The sequence below is a fragment of the Fusarium phalaenopsidis genome (genome assembly GCF_050370095.1).
Source record: "Fusarium phalaenopsidis strain FUZ10S chromosome Unknown contig_32304, whole genome shotgun sequence".
Lineage (NCBI taxonomy): Eukaryota > Fungi > Ascomycota > Sordariomycetes > Hypocreales > Nectriaceae > Fusarium > Fusarium phalaenopsidis.
In genome coordinates this window covers 162,025-179,856 of record NW_028145404.1, presented here as the reverse complement: position 1 = coordinate 179,856, position 17,832 = coordinate 162,025, and the positions used below count along the sequence as shown (strand labels likewise).

At 52.3% G+C, this 17,832-nt stretch overlaps 8 protein-coding genes across 8 annotated transcripts; 3 read left to right on the top strand and 5 right to left on the bottom strand.

Moving 5' to 3' along the window:
* Window positions 1-60: 60 nt before the first annotated feature.
* On the bottom strand, window positions 61-900 carry LRP88_09385 (uncharacterized protein; the record flags this gene model as incomplete). The annotated part of the gene is made up of 1 exon (XM_083245871.1): window positions 61-900. One exon carries the CDS (start codon window positions 898-900, stop codon window positions 61-63), a length of 840 nt encoding a protein of 279 aa, XP_083096984.1.
* A 2,571-nt stretch (window positions 901-3,471) lies between these two features.
* On the top strand, window positions 3,472-5,284 carry LRP88_09384 (amino acid permease/ SLC12A domain-containing protein; the record flags this gene model as incomplete). The annotated part of the gene is made up of 2 exons (XM_083245870.1): window positions 3,472-3,962; window positions 4,093-5,284. 2 exons carry the CDS (start codon window positions 3,472-3,474, stop codon window positions 5,282-5,284), a joined length of 1,683 nt encoding a protein of 560 aa, XP_083096983.1.
* An 897-nt stretch (window positions 5,285-6,181) lies between these two features.
* Window positions 6,182-7,116, top strand: LRP88_09383 (serine hydrolase domain-containing protein; the record flags this gene model as incomplete). The annotated part of the gene is made up of 3 exons (XM_083245869.1): window positions 6,182-6,584; window positions 6,639-6,757; window positions 6,817-7,116. The coding sequence occupies 3 exons, from the start codon at window positions 6,182-6,184 to the stop codon at window positions 7,114-7,116; spliced, it is 822 nt and encodes a 273-aa protein (XP_083096982.1).
* A 1,837-nt stretch (window positions 7,117-8,953) lies between these two features.
* LRP88_09382 (uncharacterized protein) lies at window positions 8,954-10,524 on the bottom strand (the record flags this gene model as incomplete). The annotated part of the gene is made up of 3 exons (XM_083245868.1): window positions 8,954-10,262; window positions 10,313-10,344; window positions 10,396-10,524. The coding sequence occupies 3 exons, from the start codon at window positions 10,522-10,524 to the stop codon at window positions 8,954-8,956; spliced, it is 1,470 nt and encodes a 489-aa protein (XP_083096981.1).
* A 717-nt stretch (window positions 10,525-11,241) lies between these two features.
* Window positions 11,242-12,564, bottom strand: LRP88_09381 (NAD(P)-dependent alcohol dehydrogenase; the record flags this gene model as incomplete). The annotated part of the gene is made up of 4 exons (XM_083245867.1): window positions 11,242-11,286; window positions 11,347-11,463; window positions 11,515-12,369; window positions 12,421-12,564. The coding sequence occupies 4 exons, from the start codon at window positions 12,562-12,564 to the stop codon at window positions 11,242-11,244; spliced, it is 1,161 nt and encodes a 386-aa protein (XP_083096980.1).
* Window positions 12,565-13,032: 468 nt separating this feature from the next.
* On the bottom strand, window positions 13,033-14,030 carry LRP88_09380 (amidohydrolase family protein; the record flags this gene model as incomplete). Its single annotated transcript, XM_083245866.1, has 2 exons — window positions 13,033-13,922; window positions 13,973-14,030. The coding sequence occupies 2 exons, from the start codon at window positions 14,028-14,030 to the stop codon at window positions 13,033-13,035; spliced, it is 948 nt and encodes a 315-aa protein (XP_083096979.1).
* Window positions 14,031-14,519: 489 nt separating this feature from the next.
* Window positions 14,520-15,998, top strand: LRP88_09379 (flavin-containing monooxygenase; the record flags this gene model as incomplete). Its single annotated transcript, XM_083245865.1, has 1 exon — window positions 14,520-15,998. The coding sequence occupies one exon, from the start codon at window positions 14,520-14,522 to the stop codon at window positions 15,996-15,998; it is 1,479 nt and encodes a 492-aa protein (XP_083096978.1).
* A 399-nt stretch (window positions 15,999-16,397) lies between these two features.
* Window positions 16,398-17,437, bottom strand: LRP88_09378 (uncharacterized protein; the record flags this gene model as incomplete). The annotated part of the gene is made up of 4 exons (XM_083245864.1): window positions 16,398-16,695; window positions 16,749-17,026; window positions 17,074-17,306; window positions 17,380-17,437. 4 exons carry the CDS (start codon window positions 17,435-17,437, stop codon window positions 16,398-16,400), a joined length of 867 nt encoding a protein of 288 aa, XP_083096977.1.
* Window positions 17,438-17,832: the final 395 nt, after the last annotated feature.

Here is a 17,832-nt window from a genome sequence, read left to right as displayed (position 1 = left end):
TATCTTTCGTGGTATCATTGAATGCTCCAATTACAAAGTATAATACAACCGGGTCTGTCGCTACTTTTGTCGAATACCCTTGGGTTTCCGCTTCTTGAACACCACCGTCTGAACCCCCGATGTCGCTTCTTCTGGCTCGGGCTTGACTGACGGATCAACATCTGGCGCTTCTGCCTTGACGGCCGTTGTGTCTGGCGCCGTATCCCCTTTCGTATCCTCCTCAATCTTAACGTCCTTGTTATCCTCCTCCTCCTCCTTCTTGACCTCATCTTCCGTCGTCCTGGGTGTGAATGTCGATCCGCTCAGCAGCGCATCCAGTTCCTTATCCTCTTCTTGTGGCATCGCTTTCGAGTCTCTTCCCCATCGTCGAGGTTTCTTGAAAAGTCCACGCACAGCTTCCTCCTCCTCCTTTTCGTCTTCTGTCGCCTCGCGCTTCCTCACGCCGATCGCGATCGATTCCACCTTGGCCTCTTCTTCCTCTGTTTTCGTCTCGATAATCCGTGTATTCGTAACCGTCCATTGTCCAGGAATCGCCATCTCCGGTCGAAAGTCGCTCGGCACCTCCACGCCCAGCTCAGCAAGTTGCTCCCTCTGCTTCTTCAATGACGCCTCAGACGGTGCGCTCGGGGGCGCGCGTGGCGCAGGCCTCGACGAACTGGCAGTCGATGATGAAGAAGATCCCGCGACGACGCCGTTCAGTCGCGCAACCTCCTGCCGGGCGCGTTCCTTCTCGCGCTCCTCTCGCTCGTGGCCGCGGTGCAGGTCACGCAGGAAGCGCTTGAGGGCGCCCTGATGTTTTGCTGTCGACTCATGGTTCTGGCGCTCGAGTTTTGTGTCGCGCACGTAGCAGGCGCAGTGTTTGCACCAGTATTTTGGCGTGGATTTCCAGTATTCGGACATTTTGGTTGTGATGTTGTTGATTATCTGCCTGGAGATGCGTTTCCCGAGAAGTTGATGCTTGAGCGAGAATGATTATGTCATCCAAAACACCAAATCCATGGACCCACAGTAAAGCTGTAGGGTAAGCGTAAGGACGACAGGCCGTCGAGCAGGAATGGTGCGAAGTAAATCTGAAGCCAAAACAAAAATGCAGGTGTTGTCTTGATAATGGATGTGCTTCTCTTGTGATATTCCAAGTTGCTTCCGGTCAGCTTAGGGTCCTATCTTTGTAAGAAGGCAGCTGAGTCAACCTTCTTGACGCTTCGGAGGACGGGCTCTATCCGCCGTTGGTCAAAATAAGGAAGATGTCCAAGAGTTTAGGATGACTCCCAATATAAGATACGAAATCGCCCAAGAGTGTAGCTCTAATAGAAGCAGACAATTCCATTTTTGTTAGTCCGTATTGTAGTCCGATTTGACTTTCCTTCTTGGGGCCTTGCAAGGCAGGTTTCGTTTAGTAGCTCTGGAACTGTCAGCATAGAGCCAGTTTCGCTTCTAACAAAGGAAATCTAATGGGCAAGGTAAGCAGATAAAAAAGATCTTCATGATTCGCATATTGATGTCTCTTGCTCGATTATGTGCATGCAAAGCAACATTCTTAGTCATAAGCTTCAGCAGAGCACATACTAATTAGGTCTCACTTATCCCGACCAGTCATCAAGGTCAAGGCGAAAATGAGATACCAGTAAACGGACTAGAGTAAGAATAAATAAAAATACTCTAAATTATTACATTATGTTATAAGCTTTCTGTAGCCTTATCTACAATACTTAAGAGGAGTTAGGTAGCCTTCTTAGTATTCCAGCGTCTCGCTTTTGTCTTGACCTGCGTGCCAGTCTTATTACGAAGCCCGGTACATTGTTCCCAAGACTCAACCCTGCACAGCATTTGTCTTGGCGCCTAGTGATCGGACCAAGCGTCTGGATGATCGCCTGGCAGACCAGCATCAGGGACGACACAGACCCTGCTCATCACCCAATTGACGGACGACAATAGAGGCAACAGGACACTTTGCTGCGCCACAAATAACCACTCTCAGACATTGCCTAAATGGGGTCTTGGGCAATCGGTGATTCGATGGCTCAGCTAATGTCGCAGCGCGAGACAAGTCTTGTCCTTGAGAGTTTGGGCTTTCCCAACGAGGAAAAAGCGAAGAGTACTTGTCGTTAGCTCTGCCGCTGAGCCTCATCCAGCCGATGCCACACAACGCTAAGTGCCAAGTGACGGACGCCAAGGAATTGGACTGCAAACCAGGGACAGGGACGGAAAGTTATCTCGAGCTTTTTGGTAATCTCAACATCCATTCGAGAATCTCTACAGTTTCGTAGTCTAATATGAAAGTAAGAATGCTATGATATCGGGAAGACTTGCTTGTTGGAGAGTGTAGAAGCACTCCTCGTGTCAGCACAGCGTACGCCTTGGCTGCCTCTCTAAGAGATGCCCGTCCTGTCAAATCCTTCACAGTCTCCAAGGTTACAATCATTTCACGCCAAGAGAAAAAGATACAACCACATGGTACGATCCAATCTCTTGGACTCGGGTCAATTGGGAGTATGTAACCTCTCCCGTGGGTCGGGAATGCAACCGAAGTCCTCGGCTTTGGAAGCCGACCACTGGGACTCGTCAAACACGGGATGGCAAAGGCAAGGTTTGAAACGCACCATCTTTTTCTCCGTACCCACAGAGGAAGATTTCCGGGTGTTTTCTTGACACATCTTGCATGAACTACCTTGCTCAAAAGAAAACTCTTCGAGAGGATGGATCCGCTTTGCGCGCCTTTGCCGCACTCGAATCATGCTAAATGTCACGTGAGTGGCCAGGCATCGGTTTACGACGGGACACGTGATTGGGCGGAGGAGAATGACTCGGCCGAACGACGTCATGGTGCTTCTTGTTTATTGCCGATGGTGGCTTGGCGACAACCTCAGGAACAAGGGCCACGACGTCAGCCATTGACATCAACTAAAGGGCAAGCCGAGGAGGACGATTATCTGACTTCAGTTACTGACAGACAGCTCGCGGAGAAGCTTATCTACTCATCAACGGCCCCAAAGACACTCGAGCCTGACCTTGTTTGATGGAGACTCACTCGACTGATGCTGACCCAAACAATCCATGGCCCATCCATTCATACCCTCCATGTGGAGACTCGTGTTGCTACGATATCCACCAGCTGGGGGAAAGATTCAGTTGGATCTCACTCTTCAGAACCAGGACCCATTTGAGTTTTACCCTGCTCGGCCCCTTATGACGTGATGGCTTCCATCACTCTTCCCAAGGCATGGGTTCTTTTCACCAGAGGATCCTGTCGCAGGTTCCACATCCTCTCCACTAACAGGACTTGGTTCTTGTTATGATTGTCTCGCCTTTCCCGTGCTGATCCCTCTCATAAAGGCCTGTCTGTCTGCTTCTCAAGCGGTTTTCCTTCTCTCTTGTTTCCATCTATCCCCACATGTATTAACCCCAGACGCTTTTGGTGGTTTTCAACTGTGGTATTGGGCTATCTCGACGAATCCTCAGCCACTCGACAACATGTCCTCTGACGAAAAGGACTCCTACAAGGGCGTTGCTAGCCCCAACCCGGAGCTCAGCAACAACAATGAGGGTGACAATGCTGACGGTCTGCACCGTCGTCTCAACAACCGTCAAATTCAACTCATCGCCATCGGAGGTACCATCGGAACTGGTCTCTTCATCGGTATCGGCGCCGGTCTGGCTAAGGGTGGCCCCGGTAGTCTCCTCGTCTGCACCGCTCTCTACTCTTGCGTCCTGGCCCTCGTTAACAACTCGATCGCTGAGATGACTACCTACATGCCTGTTTCTGGTGGCTTCATCCGCCTTGCTGGTGCTTGGGTCGACGACGCTCTCGGGTTCATGGTCGGATGGAACTTTTTCTTCTATGAGGCTCTTCTAATCCCCTTTGAAATCGTCGCCCTAAATCTCGTGCTATCCTTCTGGAACGACAATATTACCAACGCCGGCCCGACTGCAGGATTCTGCGCTGCCATCATCCTCTCATATGGGTAAGGACTGAACCATGAGTTGAATCCTGATGTCCATCGTCAAGGAAGCGCTCTACATGGTGTCGTCTCATACTTCTCCCGTGCTCCTTTCTGTGTGTATGCATGCTAAACTCTTTGTGCCCCTATCTAGTGTGCTAAATGTCCTTGCTGTCGGTGTCTTTGGTGAAGCCGAGTTCTGGCTCTCTGCTGGCAAGGTGATCCTCATCTTGATCCTGTTCGCCTTCACATTCGTGACTATGGTCGGCGGAAATCCCCAGCATCACGCTTATGGCTTCACCTACTGGAAGGATGCGCATGACGCCTTTGCTACCTATCGTACTGAAGGTGACCTTGGACGTCTCGAAGGCTTCATGGGCGCCTTGGCCGCCGCAGCCTTTTACGTTGTGGGCCCCGACTACATCTCCATGGTCGCTGCCGAGGCCAAGCACCCTAGCAGGTACATCAAGACTGCCTTTAAGACGGTCTACTTCCGGTTTGGTCTCTTCTTCATTGGTGCTGCCCTGACCTGCGGTATCGTGCTGGACCACAAGGACCCTACGCTCGTGTCGGTCCACCTCGGAGACGGCGACAGCTCAACTGCTGCCGCCTCGCCTTATGTCATTGCTATGAAGAACATGGGGATCGATGTCCTTCCCCATGTTGTGAATGCGCTGCTGTTCACGACCATCTACTCTGCCGGCAACACCTACACATACTGCGCCACCCGCTCGCTCTATAGTCTCGCCCTCGAGGGACGTGCCCCGGCCTTCCTCCGCAAGACGACCAAGAACGGTGTGCCCATCTACTGCTTTGCCGTCACCATGCTCTTCCCGCTCTTGTCCTTCCTGCAGCTCGACAGCAGCTCCTCCGAGGCTCTGAGCATCTTGCTCGCCCTCATCACGGGCGGAGGCATCGTGGACTACATCACCATGAGCATCACCTTCCTCTTTTACTACCGCGCTTGCAAGGTGCAGGGCGTCGACCGCAAGAAGATGCCCTACTACGGTTACTTCCAACCCTACGGCGCCTGGATCGCCCTCGTCCTGCAGATCGTTGTTGTCTACACCTACGGATACACCTCGCTGGCGCCATTCAACGCCAAGAACTTCTTCTCCAACTACACCATGCAAATCATCGCTCCCTTCCTTTACCTCGGCTGGAAGCTGCTCAAGGGAACCAAGCTTGTCAAGGCTGAGGAGTGTGACCTTGTCTGGGACCGACCTGTGCTTGATGCGTATGAGGAGAGGATGATGATCCTGGAGCCACCGACGAGTTTCTGGACTGAGACGCGGGATATGTTCCGCTTCAAGCAGAAGAAGTCGGTGCCTGATGTGCATGTGTAAGACACAAAGCAACGTCAGGAGATGGAGGCAAATGATGAGGCATGCCACGCTCTGGCTTAATGCCAGACGAGGGAGCTTTGGGCCTTCTGGCCAATTGAGCTTTGAAGAAGGCAACCAGGCTTGGTAGGCCAGCCAATGGCTCCTTTGGCTTCGGTGTACATGGGCATAATTGCTCTGCTTCGTGCTTCATAGAGACTGCCGGGCGGTCTCTTTGGTGATACCCCAAAAATGTCGCTCCAACGATGGAGGTTTAACGACTACGCAACTTGTATCTAGACTGCATTTTGTTATGGACATAGAACACATATTATTCCACGAGCAATGTCTTGTATCCCAATTGATGCCATTCATGTTACGGTTAGGATGCTAAATATTTTATCCACTGGAGATGAAGTTTCTTGAGATGAACCTGGTGAGGAGCATGGACTCCAATATACTCGCAAGCTCGCTCCAGCTACAGGCCCAGAGATCATCGCCTACGAAGCAGCCCCCCTTTTTACCGCCGACTTATTGAAGAGTGATTTAATCTCATAGCAAACCAAGAAGTGAACTAGACCAAATCAGTAATGGCAGCCTGACATCGTCTGATAATAGACACATCGATGCTGTGTTTCTAATTTTCCACCAAATTTGCGTAGAACCCAGTGAAAGAGCAACGACTGGTGCGACAGACCGTTGGCCAGATTGTTCCTAGAATGCCAACTTATGGGATTGTGTCGGCGGAAGCGTCTCCGGATGGAACATCACCCGCAACCATTCCTATCCTGGAGGCGGAAGCCATTCCGCCAAGCGCTTCTTCTATTAAGATAAAGTATACTCGTATTCAGATATAAAGAGTCTAGTACCAGTTCCTCGCGATTTTGGTCGGGCTTCCTCACATGCTGTTCGCTTTCTACCATGGCGCCTCATCTCCTCCCTGCCAATGCCACCGAGGGCCTTCGAGAACTCCTTAATAGTGCCTGTCGGACTGATCTGCCCTGTGCCAGTGCTACGGTTGTGAGTGCCACATCCGAGTTGTTTCATCAGGAGACAGTGCCAAGCATTGGTCAGGACGATGATGGGCAGTTGGCGCACAAACATGAATGTGACGATCGAATCTACTGGTTCGCCTCTTGCACGAAACTCGTCACGGCAGTTGCCTGTATGCAGCTGGTGGAGCAGAAAAAGCTCGCGCTAGATGATGGAAATCAACTAGAGGGACTTTGTCCCGAGTTGCGAGATGTCAAGGTCCTCGAGAGTGATGGATCGACGACAGAGAAGAACAAGAGGATCACATTAAGGATGTTGCTGACGCATACCGGTATGTATATTTCTCTTGTTAAAACCCAGTCTCAGCTTCTGATCTCTTCTCAAGCCGGTTTCGGATACTCGTTCCTCAACAAGAAGCTCGACAAGTACAACGAATTCTCTGGGTCGGTCCCAGAGATGCATCAACCGCTAGTAAACCAGCCGGGGGAGCGATTTGAATACGGGGTATGGCAACGTTTTGATATTCTGTCCTTTTGAGCTTTTTGTCTAACCAGGTCTCCCAGATTAGTATGGACTGGGCAGGCATCGCCGTCGAGCGTGCCACGCAAACCAAGCTTGACGACTATATGCAAAAGCACATCTTTGAGCCATCGGGTATCAAGGACATGTCTTTTCTCCCATCAAAGGACATGAGAGAACGCCTAGCTGGTTTCTGGCAGCGTGACGCAAACGACCGTCTGAGCCCACGGCAATACCCTCTGAGCAAACCCTTGGTCCCGGGCCAAGCGTCGGATATGTTCCAGAGTGGTGGCGCCGGGCTATGGGGGACTACTCGCGAGTATAGCAGTAATGCGCCCTCCTAACTAGTCTTGATGGAAAACCATTGTCCTAACCATGTCGACAGAGCTTCTGAGGGTCCTGTTAAACAACGGGACTTCTTCCCTTACTGGCAAAGCCATCCTCCAGCCCGACACAGTCGAAATGATGTTTGAGAACCAGTTGACTCGAGATCCGGACTTTGCTCGCACCAGCCTCCCAGCGGTGAAACCTGAGCTGGTGTACCCGTCCGAGGAACTGTACCCGCTCTGCCCGGATGGTGAGCCGCAGGGATGGGGACTCGGCTTCATGATCTCGCCAGGCGTGACGGGACGTTCTAAACACACGGCCCACTGGTCCGGCTTGTCCAACTGCTTTTGGTGGTGTGATAGGGAAAAAGGGGTGGCGGGTATAGTTGCGTCCCAGTTGCTGCCTTTCCCCGACCTCAAGGTAGTGCAGCTATGGGCAAATGTTGAAGAGACCACCTATAATGGCCTCCAGGAGAATTGAGGTTCGATGTGTTCGTCTAGACTGGAGGGTGGTGGGTAGTTACTAAGGGGCAATATCCGCTGTCCCATCAAAGAATGGAGCCAATGAAAACCAATCCAGACCGTCTGTGTTTACCCAGTTACTATCCTCTTCGCCGAGGCCAAGGGCGAGTGTTGAGGGGACGTCCTTTCCAGTAATCAGGTCGAGTCCCAAGTGTCTGGCGTCAACGGAGAGGGTAGGCTGATGCCCCTCCAACGACGATATACGAGGCTCGTCTATCATTCTATTTCCTTAGCCCACTTAGTTATTATGATAATCGCTGGTGGGTAAAAGTCTTGTACATACCACTGTTGTAGGATGATGCTTCCTGCTCTAGGAGTTCTAAGATTCTGATACAGCGTGATGCAGATCGGCTTTGTGCTTGATACTCGCGAAGAAAGGTCAAACATCGATTCCAGTCAGTCATCAGAGAGGGTTGGTCAACGTCGTTATACTTGGACAAGCACAAAGAACTCAGAAGAAGAACAAGAGCACAGCCGTGTATATCTACCGTGGTTAGCACCGGGGGCATGCCTCGAAGAATGTCCAACTGGCAACTTACAAAGTACGTTATACCAGGGCGGTGGTAGGAGGTGAGCACGAGATCGTGAGTTTTCTGTTATCAGATGAACAAGCTCTTGCGCGACAGACGCACACAAATTCCCGGTCTTTATCAACATGCTCTGTCGCATGCTCGCATTGGCTGTACCAAGCTGGGCTGGTACCATGTCTTTTGAGTCGCAGAGCTCCGACAATGAGGGCCTTAGCAAGATCAGACGCACATAAAGAAACCTGCAATGCTTAGCCGACGTGTAAGGGTTTGATGAATTCACAGCAGTAACGTACCTTGCTTTGAGTACTGTGGCTTGTCGGCAAAAGATGGTTGACCTCTTCGACCGTGGACTGCCAAAAGACGAGTTCTCGATCGAGTAGCTGTCGACTTGCAGATGCGCCGGTAGATTTCGGTTCCACGCATCAAGCTCGCCATCCAAGTCAAGCAACTTTTGTAGCCCGGCGTTACTAATTCCCTTGCGTTGTGACTCCTCTACGCCGAGGCCTGGGGCGGACGCACCCTCATTCTCTGAGCCTTGGTGGTAAAAAGAAGTGAGGACTTGACCGAGGATGTCCTGCAGTTTGATGGCGTGAATGTAGCATTCCACTCGGCTGGGCATATCACTTGGCTGAGACCCTGGACTATGGGGAAATCGCGTCAATAGTTCGTCATCGATGGTCGATGGAAGTGAGAGTCGGCTGTGCGCCGCACCCGAGTGTATCATAAGGGGGCGTCCATAAGTAAGTGAGAGGATCCTACCATCAGAATATTAGAGGAACGAGGTTGGTAAAGTCTGGAAGCACTCACCGGTCGAGCAAGACACACCCAGTCCAAGCGCGTCGGCGCATTTCCTCTTCGAGCTGGTCGGCTGCCTGACGGTTGCTAGCATCGCCTTCTTTCCGCTCTTCAGGTTGGAGGTGCAGTCCTATTCCCTGGGCGACACGGATTGCCATCCCGATGATATTCCAGCACGAACTCGTGATGTCTCTGGTCTGGAGGTACTGGCCCATGAGAAGAAGTACCTGTACCAAGGGCGTACTTCCGCTTTCCAGCAAGTCAAGGCCGAGGAGGCTCTTTGCGCGCCTGAAGAAGGTATAGCTGATGTCGTCTCGTTCCCGTTGAGTGAGCTCCGTGTTGTGAAGCACGCCCAAAGCAAAGACGATATTGAGCATGCAGTGAAATAAAGACTCGCTGAGGGTACTGTAGTATCCATTCATGGAACAAGTGGCTCTGTTTTCTTGTGGAGACGTCTGAGGCGTCCAGAGTGTGAGATAGCGATCGTAAAATGACGGCCAATGCAGGAATGGGTATAGAGAGTGCACATATGTCCAAAAGAGGTTGACGAGGCGATCCGCATCAGTTCGAGGGGGAACATTCATTCCAAGCATGGGGTGGAACTTGTCGTGCCCAGAGTTGAGCCATATAGATGACATGGGCGATGGTTCGCTTGCTGACACCATGGTGCCATCTTTGCCCGTCGAACAGTTACCAAGAAGCCAAGGTACGTGTCCGCAATTCCGTCGGCCCATGACACTCCGGGCCTCACGGAGAAGGCTGATTGTGCTCGAGGGGCCGAAGTAGTCAGATGGGTGTTTTGATGATTGGGGATTCGCACCATGTATGGACACGACGACTCCCATGGCGTCCATTGCGGGCTGTTCTGCCCCTGTGTCGGCCATGGCTGGTTTTTCGATCCCTTCTTCGGGATGATCTTTTGGGGGAGACACAAATGCAGAAAGTGGTCCAAAGCTCAAGCTGGCCCAAGGCGCAGAGGTTTGCTCTGAAGCATTATCGATAGGTGCTAATGCCGTGGATTCCAACGGCGAGGGAATTCCTAGATGGTATGAACCTATTGCATCCGTCCCGTCAGGTGCATCATCTTCGGGCACGCGAACACCATGGTCAGTATCCAGCTGTGGCCTTTCATCTGGGCCATCATTGTGGTCGTCACTATCGTCTTGAGCAGGAAGTACCACAGCTGGAGAGCCTTCTGGTAAGATGACAGGGCCACCGAGTTCGCCCTCAGATGGAGGGATGTGTACGTTGATAGGACCTGCTAGCCTCTGTGTATCCTCCAGCTCTCTGACGCGACTCTTGAGCTCCTGAACATAACTGCACAATCGTGTTAGACTCGGGATGTGTGAGTGCTCACGTGAGCTTACCTGTTGCTCCACCATCCCTTGCTGTTTCTCTCCTGATTCCATATGCATCGCGGGGCGGAACGGGTTTTGCATGCTCCACATACGGGCTTGACTCCGTCACACTTGCGCTTCCTATCGCGGCACTCCTCGCAGGCTAGGGCAGTTCGGCGCCGTTTCCGGGGCGCTCCTGAGTCAGGAGAGTCGGGTGTTGTCTTGGAGGTCGGAGGAGCCATGGGGAGGGAGCAGGGAGCTAAAGGGGGATTGCTTCAGAATTGAGATGTTGCATGTCTCAAGGCCACGAGACTCGTGAGAGGAGTTTGGAGGGAAAGTCAATTTATTCGCCTGTTTCTACCCCGCATTCAAGGCCCGGAAGGCCGCCACTAAATCTGAACTAATCTCTATATCCGGGGTGCCGAGAAGTTGTGGTGTGGGGTGATGGGGACCAGGAAGACACTGAGATCACTATCACAAGGGGCCACCTCGGACACCTCGGACAGTTGGCTTCGGCCTCGCGGGAGGGCTCATGTCGAATAGAAGGGGCTGAGAGTGGGTACGGGGGCTCAATAGCTTCATATTGCGATCCATTACTAGGCAAGGAAGATGGCGCTTGGGAGGGCCGTTCATGCAACAACGATCCATTTTTACGGAGTCTCTGGCAACCAGCTTGGTCTCGTGGCCAGTCATACCCAGGATCTAGCCTACTGCATAGCCCATCGTCAAGTACAGTATCCATGTCCCGGAGCGTTCGGTTGGAGGAGCTGACTTGTCCGTGGCTGGTCTGGCGCTAGCGGCTATGCTTCCGCAAGTACCTCGCTAGGGGCGGAAGCATACCCGGACAACAACCAAAGCCAGTATCGACGGCACCGAGCCGAGAAAACGAGGATGCAGGGAAGCCACGGCAGTTACTGACCTAGATGAGTGCCGGGATGGAGATCAGGACATGATGGCAGCTAGTCTTGACTAATGTTCTGCCACGACAACACCGGCTTGATGACCTGCAATAAACGACCCGTTAGATATCACACATTCGTAGTGTTTAGAGGTAGGTCACTTACGCGTCCTGCTTTGAGATCTTGAATCGCCTTGTCCAGATCCTCCGCAGGGTAGCATTTCGAAATTCTGTCGATGGGGAATTTGCCGCTGTAGTACAACCCGAGTAGCTCTGGGATCAACTTTTGTGGCATGAGCAATCGAGTGTGTCACGGGGAAGCAGGCTAACTTACCTTTTGCGGATTCGAAAACCCTTCAATAACTCCCACAATGCGCTTGCAAGACAACAGGAGGTCCAGCGCGTTGACTTGGATTGTTGCTGTTGGCTGTGGGACACCCACCAGCGCCAGCGTTCCCTCGTGAGAGAGCGCCTGGACAGACGCCTGTAGGAGAGTTGCAACTCCTGTCGTATCGATGATGTAGTCGACCCCATCCGGGAACTTGTCTCTAATCGCAGCGTTGAGGCCCTGTCCCGTGCTCGTGTCGATGATATGCGTGGCTCCTAGCGACTTGGCTAATTGGAGTTTTTCATCAACAAGATCGACCGCAACGAGATGCTCCACCCCGATCGCTTTGGCTGCAAGCATGGCAGCGAGACCGACAGCACCCATGCCTAGGACCGCGACTTTGCTGTTGCTGTGAGGCCGGAGGACGTTCAGGACTGTTCCTGCTCCTGTCAGGTGGCCGCATGCGAGGGGAGCCAGGAAGACCAGGTCTTGGGGATTGGCCGATATCTTGACCACCGAGTTCTCGCAGACAACCGTCATCTTACTGAAGGATGACTGTCCAAAGAATTGGCCAAATACGGGTGTACCATCGGGCAGTGAGATTGGTGAAGCTGCTCCGGGACTCTTACGTCCAGGGTTGATAAAGTTGGTCTCAGTCATTTGGGAACAGCTACCGTATCGTTCCTCGAGGCACCCTCGACACTGTCGGCATGTGCGAAATGAGAGCACAACCGTATCGCCCTCCTTTAGGGACCTGTCAGACACGCTTGATCCGATGCCTCGTACAGTACCGAGTCCCTCGTGGCCGAGCACCACTGGATATCCGCCAATTGGCATGCCACCTTGCTGAACAACAAGATCCTAGAGCTGCATGTTAGTCTTCAAGTCCACTATTTGATCTAGGTAACGTACCGTATGGCAAAGTCCGGTGTATTTGATCTCCACTAGAACTTCATTTGGTTGCAGTCCGTCGAGCACAACATCTCTGAGTTCAAAGGGTCCGCCTCGCTCGGCGACGACATAGGCTTTGGTAACAGTCCTTTTAGTATCAGGCATTGTTGCAGGGCTCTTGAAGACAGATAAGAGGAAAGTCTAGACGGGTTGCGAGATGGGATAGAATAAGTGATGGACAAGGTCAGGGGGAATGCCATGATGAGATCCTCAGGCCTCTTATACACGAGGCTGCCCTGGCAGTCCGCGGGAACGTATCCGCCACGCAATTTCCGCATTTCTGGCTGCAACTTAAAGCTGATCCACATGAAACTAGGACGAGGTGAGTATTATTCTGCTGCTGGGACTGAGAAGCACTGGTTCACTTGCCATTAATTTCAGACAGACAACAATATGCACTTCACCTCACCATAACTGATGACGAAACATAGAAACACTCAAGCACAACTCTAAGTGCAATTCAACTGCCGTAAATTTGTTCCACGCGATAGCCGACGTTTAATTTGTTAAACTATAGGATACTGTCTGAACCATACATCCAAACCTCTGCGGCCCCCGGAACAAGTTCCGCTCTCAATTCTTAAAACGGGGGAACAAAGAGAGAGCGTTGTCGCGGTTAATCTGGTTAATCAAGTCCGTATCCTCAAACTTGTACGAATCAAGCCCACTCGTGTGGAAATCGATAATCCCGTCGTTGGCATAAGGCGTGTCGCTGCCGTAGAGGAGATGTCCCGGCTTGGCAAACTTCTCCAGAACCCGCAGCACATTCTCCGAGCCAGCCACGGCTAGGTCGTAATAGAAATTCCGAGCATCGTCCAGAAACTCGTCGAGCTCTCCCTTGGACTTGGGCAGGATACTAGCAGGTCTTCCGATCAGGTAGGGAAGCACGCCACCTCCGTGGGAGAGAATGATCTTGCAGTTTGGGTTGTTGCGGACAGTCTTGTTGTATATCATGTCGAGGGCGGTTGTAGTAGACTCGAAGGGGTAGCGGATCACTGGCTGAGGAAGACCGCTGACTTGGCTCGTATCGACAGGATGGGTAGGGTGGATAAATACGACGGCGGAACGACGGTTGAGCTCAGCCCAAATGTCCTTGAAATCAGGGTGGCCCAGGTAGTGATTATCAGTCCCGTAACGGGTAAACAAGGTCACACCGTCCGCCTTGAGGGTGTCGAGGGCGTAGGCGATCTCGCCAAGGGCCAGCTCCTTATCAAGAAGGTTCGGCAGAGCGGCAAAAAAGCCGTATTTCTTGGGGTTATCGTCTCGCAATTTGGCAGCGTACAGGTTAGCCTTGCGGGCGAGCTCTGCCGATGCTGCCGGGTCCTTGAGGATGCAGGCACCGGGGGCAGTCAGCGACAGGATGGTGACATCTATGCCGAACTTCTCGTTGACGGCGGCATCTGACTCTGGAGTCCAATCAGGTACGAACCAACCTGAAGGGTCTCCGCCAGAGGAGATGACAGCTGGAGGGAGGTGAGATTAGGACGACGAATGTGCGTGGCAGAGGACTGACCTTGACGATAAAAGTCGGGGACAAAGTGGTGGTGGACGTCGATTCTGTTAGGGGCCATGTTGAGTATAGATCCTTGTAGTCGATAGCAAGTGATAGGTGTTCTGTAATGTGGAGTGAAGATGTTGAGTTGCAGTGAGACAGGGTCATTACCAGGGCATATCCCGGCCATGTATTTGTAGACTCACTCGCTCGCACCGAGCCCGAGAAGCCGGAACACATCCCCAGCTTCCCCAGATTTCTGCCAGATTTCTCCACGGGTTTGGAAATCCAGACATGGTGTTCCCGCCTCAGCCGCCCCGGATGCTCATCCGCAAAGTTAGATAGTGTGGCGACTCTTCCCCTTTTGACCACAACTCCACCGGCAATCGCTTCCCTAGACTCTCTTGACAACAGTATCCGGATCAACATCCGCAAAAACTGCAAAACCAATTAGATGAGAGTCGGGTATCGGCCTATTTTAACTCCATGTTCTACTACCAAGCATAGACTCGTCATTGATTCACGCATTCATCCCCACCAAGCATCCTTACATATCACGTACGCAAATATGGACACCAAGTCAGCTCGGCAATTCGATGGCGTATATGACGTTGTCATCGTGGGTGCAGGAATATCCGGCATCAACGCCGCCCACCACATCCAAGAGAAGCTCCCAAATCTCACCTACACGATCCTCGAGGGCCGCGACAGCCTCGGAGGCACCTGGGACTTGTTCCGCTACCCAGGTATCAGATCTGATACGGACCTGCATAGCTTTGGCTTCAGCTGGTTCCCCTGGGTGGAAAAGCGTGCCATTGCTGATGGGGGATCCATCGTGCGATATCTGCGCAACGCGGCTGAAAAGGAGGGGATTGATGGCCACATGCAGTTCAAGCGCAGAGTTATCTCTGCCAACTGGGACTCGTCGGACCAGTCATGGAGTCTAGTGGTTGAAACCGATCTGGGTCAAACTCTCGAGTACCAGGCGCGGTTTCTGATCCTGGGCACAGGTTACTACGACTACACGGAGCCACGGACACCTGACATCCCAGGCCTCGACAGCTTCAACGGACAAGTGATTCATCCGCAGTTCTGGCCCGAGAATCTGGACTACGCCGACAAAGAGGTTGTCATCGTTGGCAGCGGTGCCACGGCCATCACACTTCTACCAAACCTGGCCAGAAAGGCGAAGCAGGTGACGATGTTGCAGCGGAGCCCGACGTATATCCTGTCCATCGACAACAGCACCGGCAATTCGTGGTTTCATCGCATGCTACCGGAGCTGTGGTCCTTCAAGCTCAGCCGCTGGGCATTTATCTGGACGACTGCCATGATCTTCTACCTCTGTCGCGCGTTTCCCCGCGCTGCGAGATCGAAGCTTCAGCGTTGGGTTGGGGAGCAGCTCCCGGCACATGTCCCCATGGACCCTCACTTTACGCCTCTCTACCGACCATGGGATCAGCGACTTTGCTTCAGCCCCAACGGAGATTTCTTCAAGGCTATCCGGGAGGACAATGCAAACGTGGTGACGGACCGCATCAGCCAAGTCAAAGGCGATGCCATCATCCTCTGTTCGGGTAAGCAGCTAAAGGCAGACATCATTGTCACCGCGACCGGGCTGAAGCTCAAAGTCGGCGGGGCCATCAAAATCATGGTGGATGGGGAACTCATCCAGCTCTCGGACAAGGTTGCATGGCGGGCATCCATGCTGAGCGACGTGCCCAACCTAGCCATTATGATAGGCTACGTCAACGCTTCGTGGACTCTCGGCGCCGACGTTACAGCACGTCTCATCTGCCGTCTTCTCAAGCATCTTCAGCAAAAGGGAAAGTCAAGTGCCGTCCCTCGGCTTCCCAGCAATGTCCAGCCGCGGCCGCTTTGGGATCTCGACGCGACATATGTTAAGCAGGCCGAGAAGAGCATGCCAAAGTGTGGAGATTCTGGCCCTTGGAAGGGCCGCACAAACTACATTTACGACCTGTGGCGTGCAAAGCATGCGAGCATCACTGCTGGACTTGAGTTTTCTTCTGATGGTGCCAAGGTGTGATGGGGGTTTGGGACTCAAGGCTGATAGGCAGCCGAGGAGAAGCAGTGATCGTACTTCAACATGTCATGTTCAATAGTAGTGTAGAAGTAGTAAAATCTTGTTGTTATTCATAGGTTCGTATAAATGACTCGATAGAATTTCCCGTGCGTTAACCACACTGGATAAAGTCTCCTGCCCGTGATACTAGGCACAAAGATCATGTTTGCGAGGTTCTAAAGATAAGGAGCAACCAGGCGCTTCGCCCGGCGCACCTTCATGACAACTGGCTGTGGTTCAATAAAATATCCTAGACGAAGCTGCTACACTGATGTAAGATTGAAAGAACAGGGCGTGCCCAGGTCTAAATTGCGACTCATCGGATCTAGGCAGTTTCGCTCATACTCGGTGGGCTGTTTGTTATCATAGCTGTTTACCCCCATCTACTCCGGGACCATTTCCCCTCTCAGCTGCAATAATCTTTCTCATAACCTCCAGATCAGAAGGTAGTAGATCCTCGAGCAAACTGGTCGATCCATCAGCCACAATGGTCGCGTCTCCTGGCCTGGCCACCGCTAAAGCTATTCCCCCACGGTATGTTCCCTTCTCAATCAGGTCCTTCATCCTCTCGGCGATCTCACTCGGCTTTATCAGGACGGTGCCAGTTTTGTCTCCGTTTTGGCTCTCCATAATGCTCTTGAGAAGAGGCGTCTCGACAAGTCTAGAATTCACAGGTTAGATCAGTTCACACTTTGTTACTTCATAAACACTTACCCAGGACAGATTCCGACAACTTTGACCTGGGCTTCAGTTTCAGCTTTGGCCAGACTCTTGATAAGTCCAATCGTTCCGTGCTTGCTTGCAACATAGAGAGCCGTCGCGAAATGGCCATTGACTCCTGCGATGGATGATGTGACAATGACGACGCCTTTCTTGTTCTTCCGGAGACATGCCCGGATTGCGATGCGGCTGAGCTTAATGGGATGACCGAGGTTGATGTCGAGCTCGGCATATCTTTTAGTCTCACGATCACCCCAGAAACTCGACCATTCCTTGGAAAATCAGACCATGAGAAAGACACAAAGGGGGTGTCACGTACAGGTTCTCCAACACCAGCGTTGGCGGCGTAAACGTCTGGAACATCACCAAACTCCTTCTCAGCGAAGGGAATCAAAGCTTCAAGATTATCCCATTCTTGGACGTCGCACTTGATGAAGCGGATGTTGGGGTCGTTACGCACGAGGGGTTCGGCTGCTGGTGACAGGGCAAGGTCGGCGATGATGACCCTGGCGCCGCTTGTCAAGGCCAACTTGGTAAAAGCGAGGCCGATGCCTATCCAAGGCGTGAGAATGATTCTTCAACTCTTGGATTTTACTTATGAGTAGTTGCTGAGTGAAGAACGTACCTGAGGCACCGCCGGTGATGACCACAATCTTACCGTCCAAGGGGAAGTCGCCTAGCATGGTGATGAACACAAATGTCAACGTACAGGGATTGGACCCATGAACAACTACAGGTACAGCAAGACTTACACATGCCTAATAAATGTATCAAGGTAGTCTCGAGTCGAGATGAACGGAAGCGGCTATGCTGCCGGACGCCCGGCGGATCTACTCCCGCCTCTAGAACGCCGCCATCACTCACCTCCGCCTTTTTCGGCAGATGCGATGGATCATCTACCGCCCCTGTCATCACAGCTGTTGCTCATACTTCCTAATGGCAAAGCTAAATCTAGCAGAAGTTCTTGGTTAGGTACGCTAGAATCATACCTGGGGCGTACCATTCACGGAGGCTTGGTGTACTTTTTCGCGACAGACAAATATTTAAAGAAACCGACCAAGCGCGACAAAACGCTTCG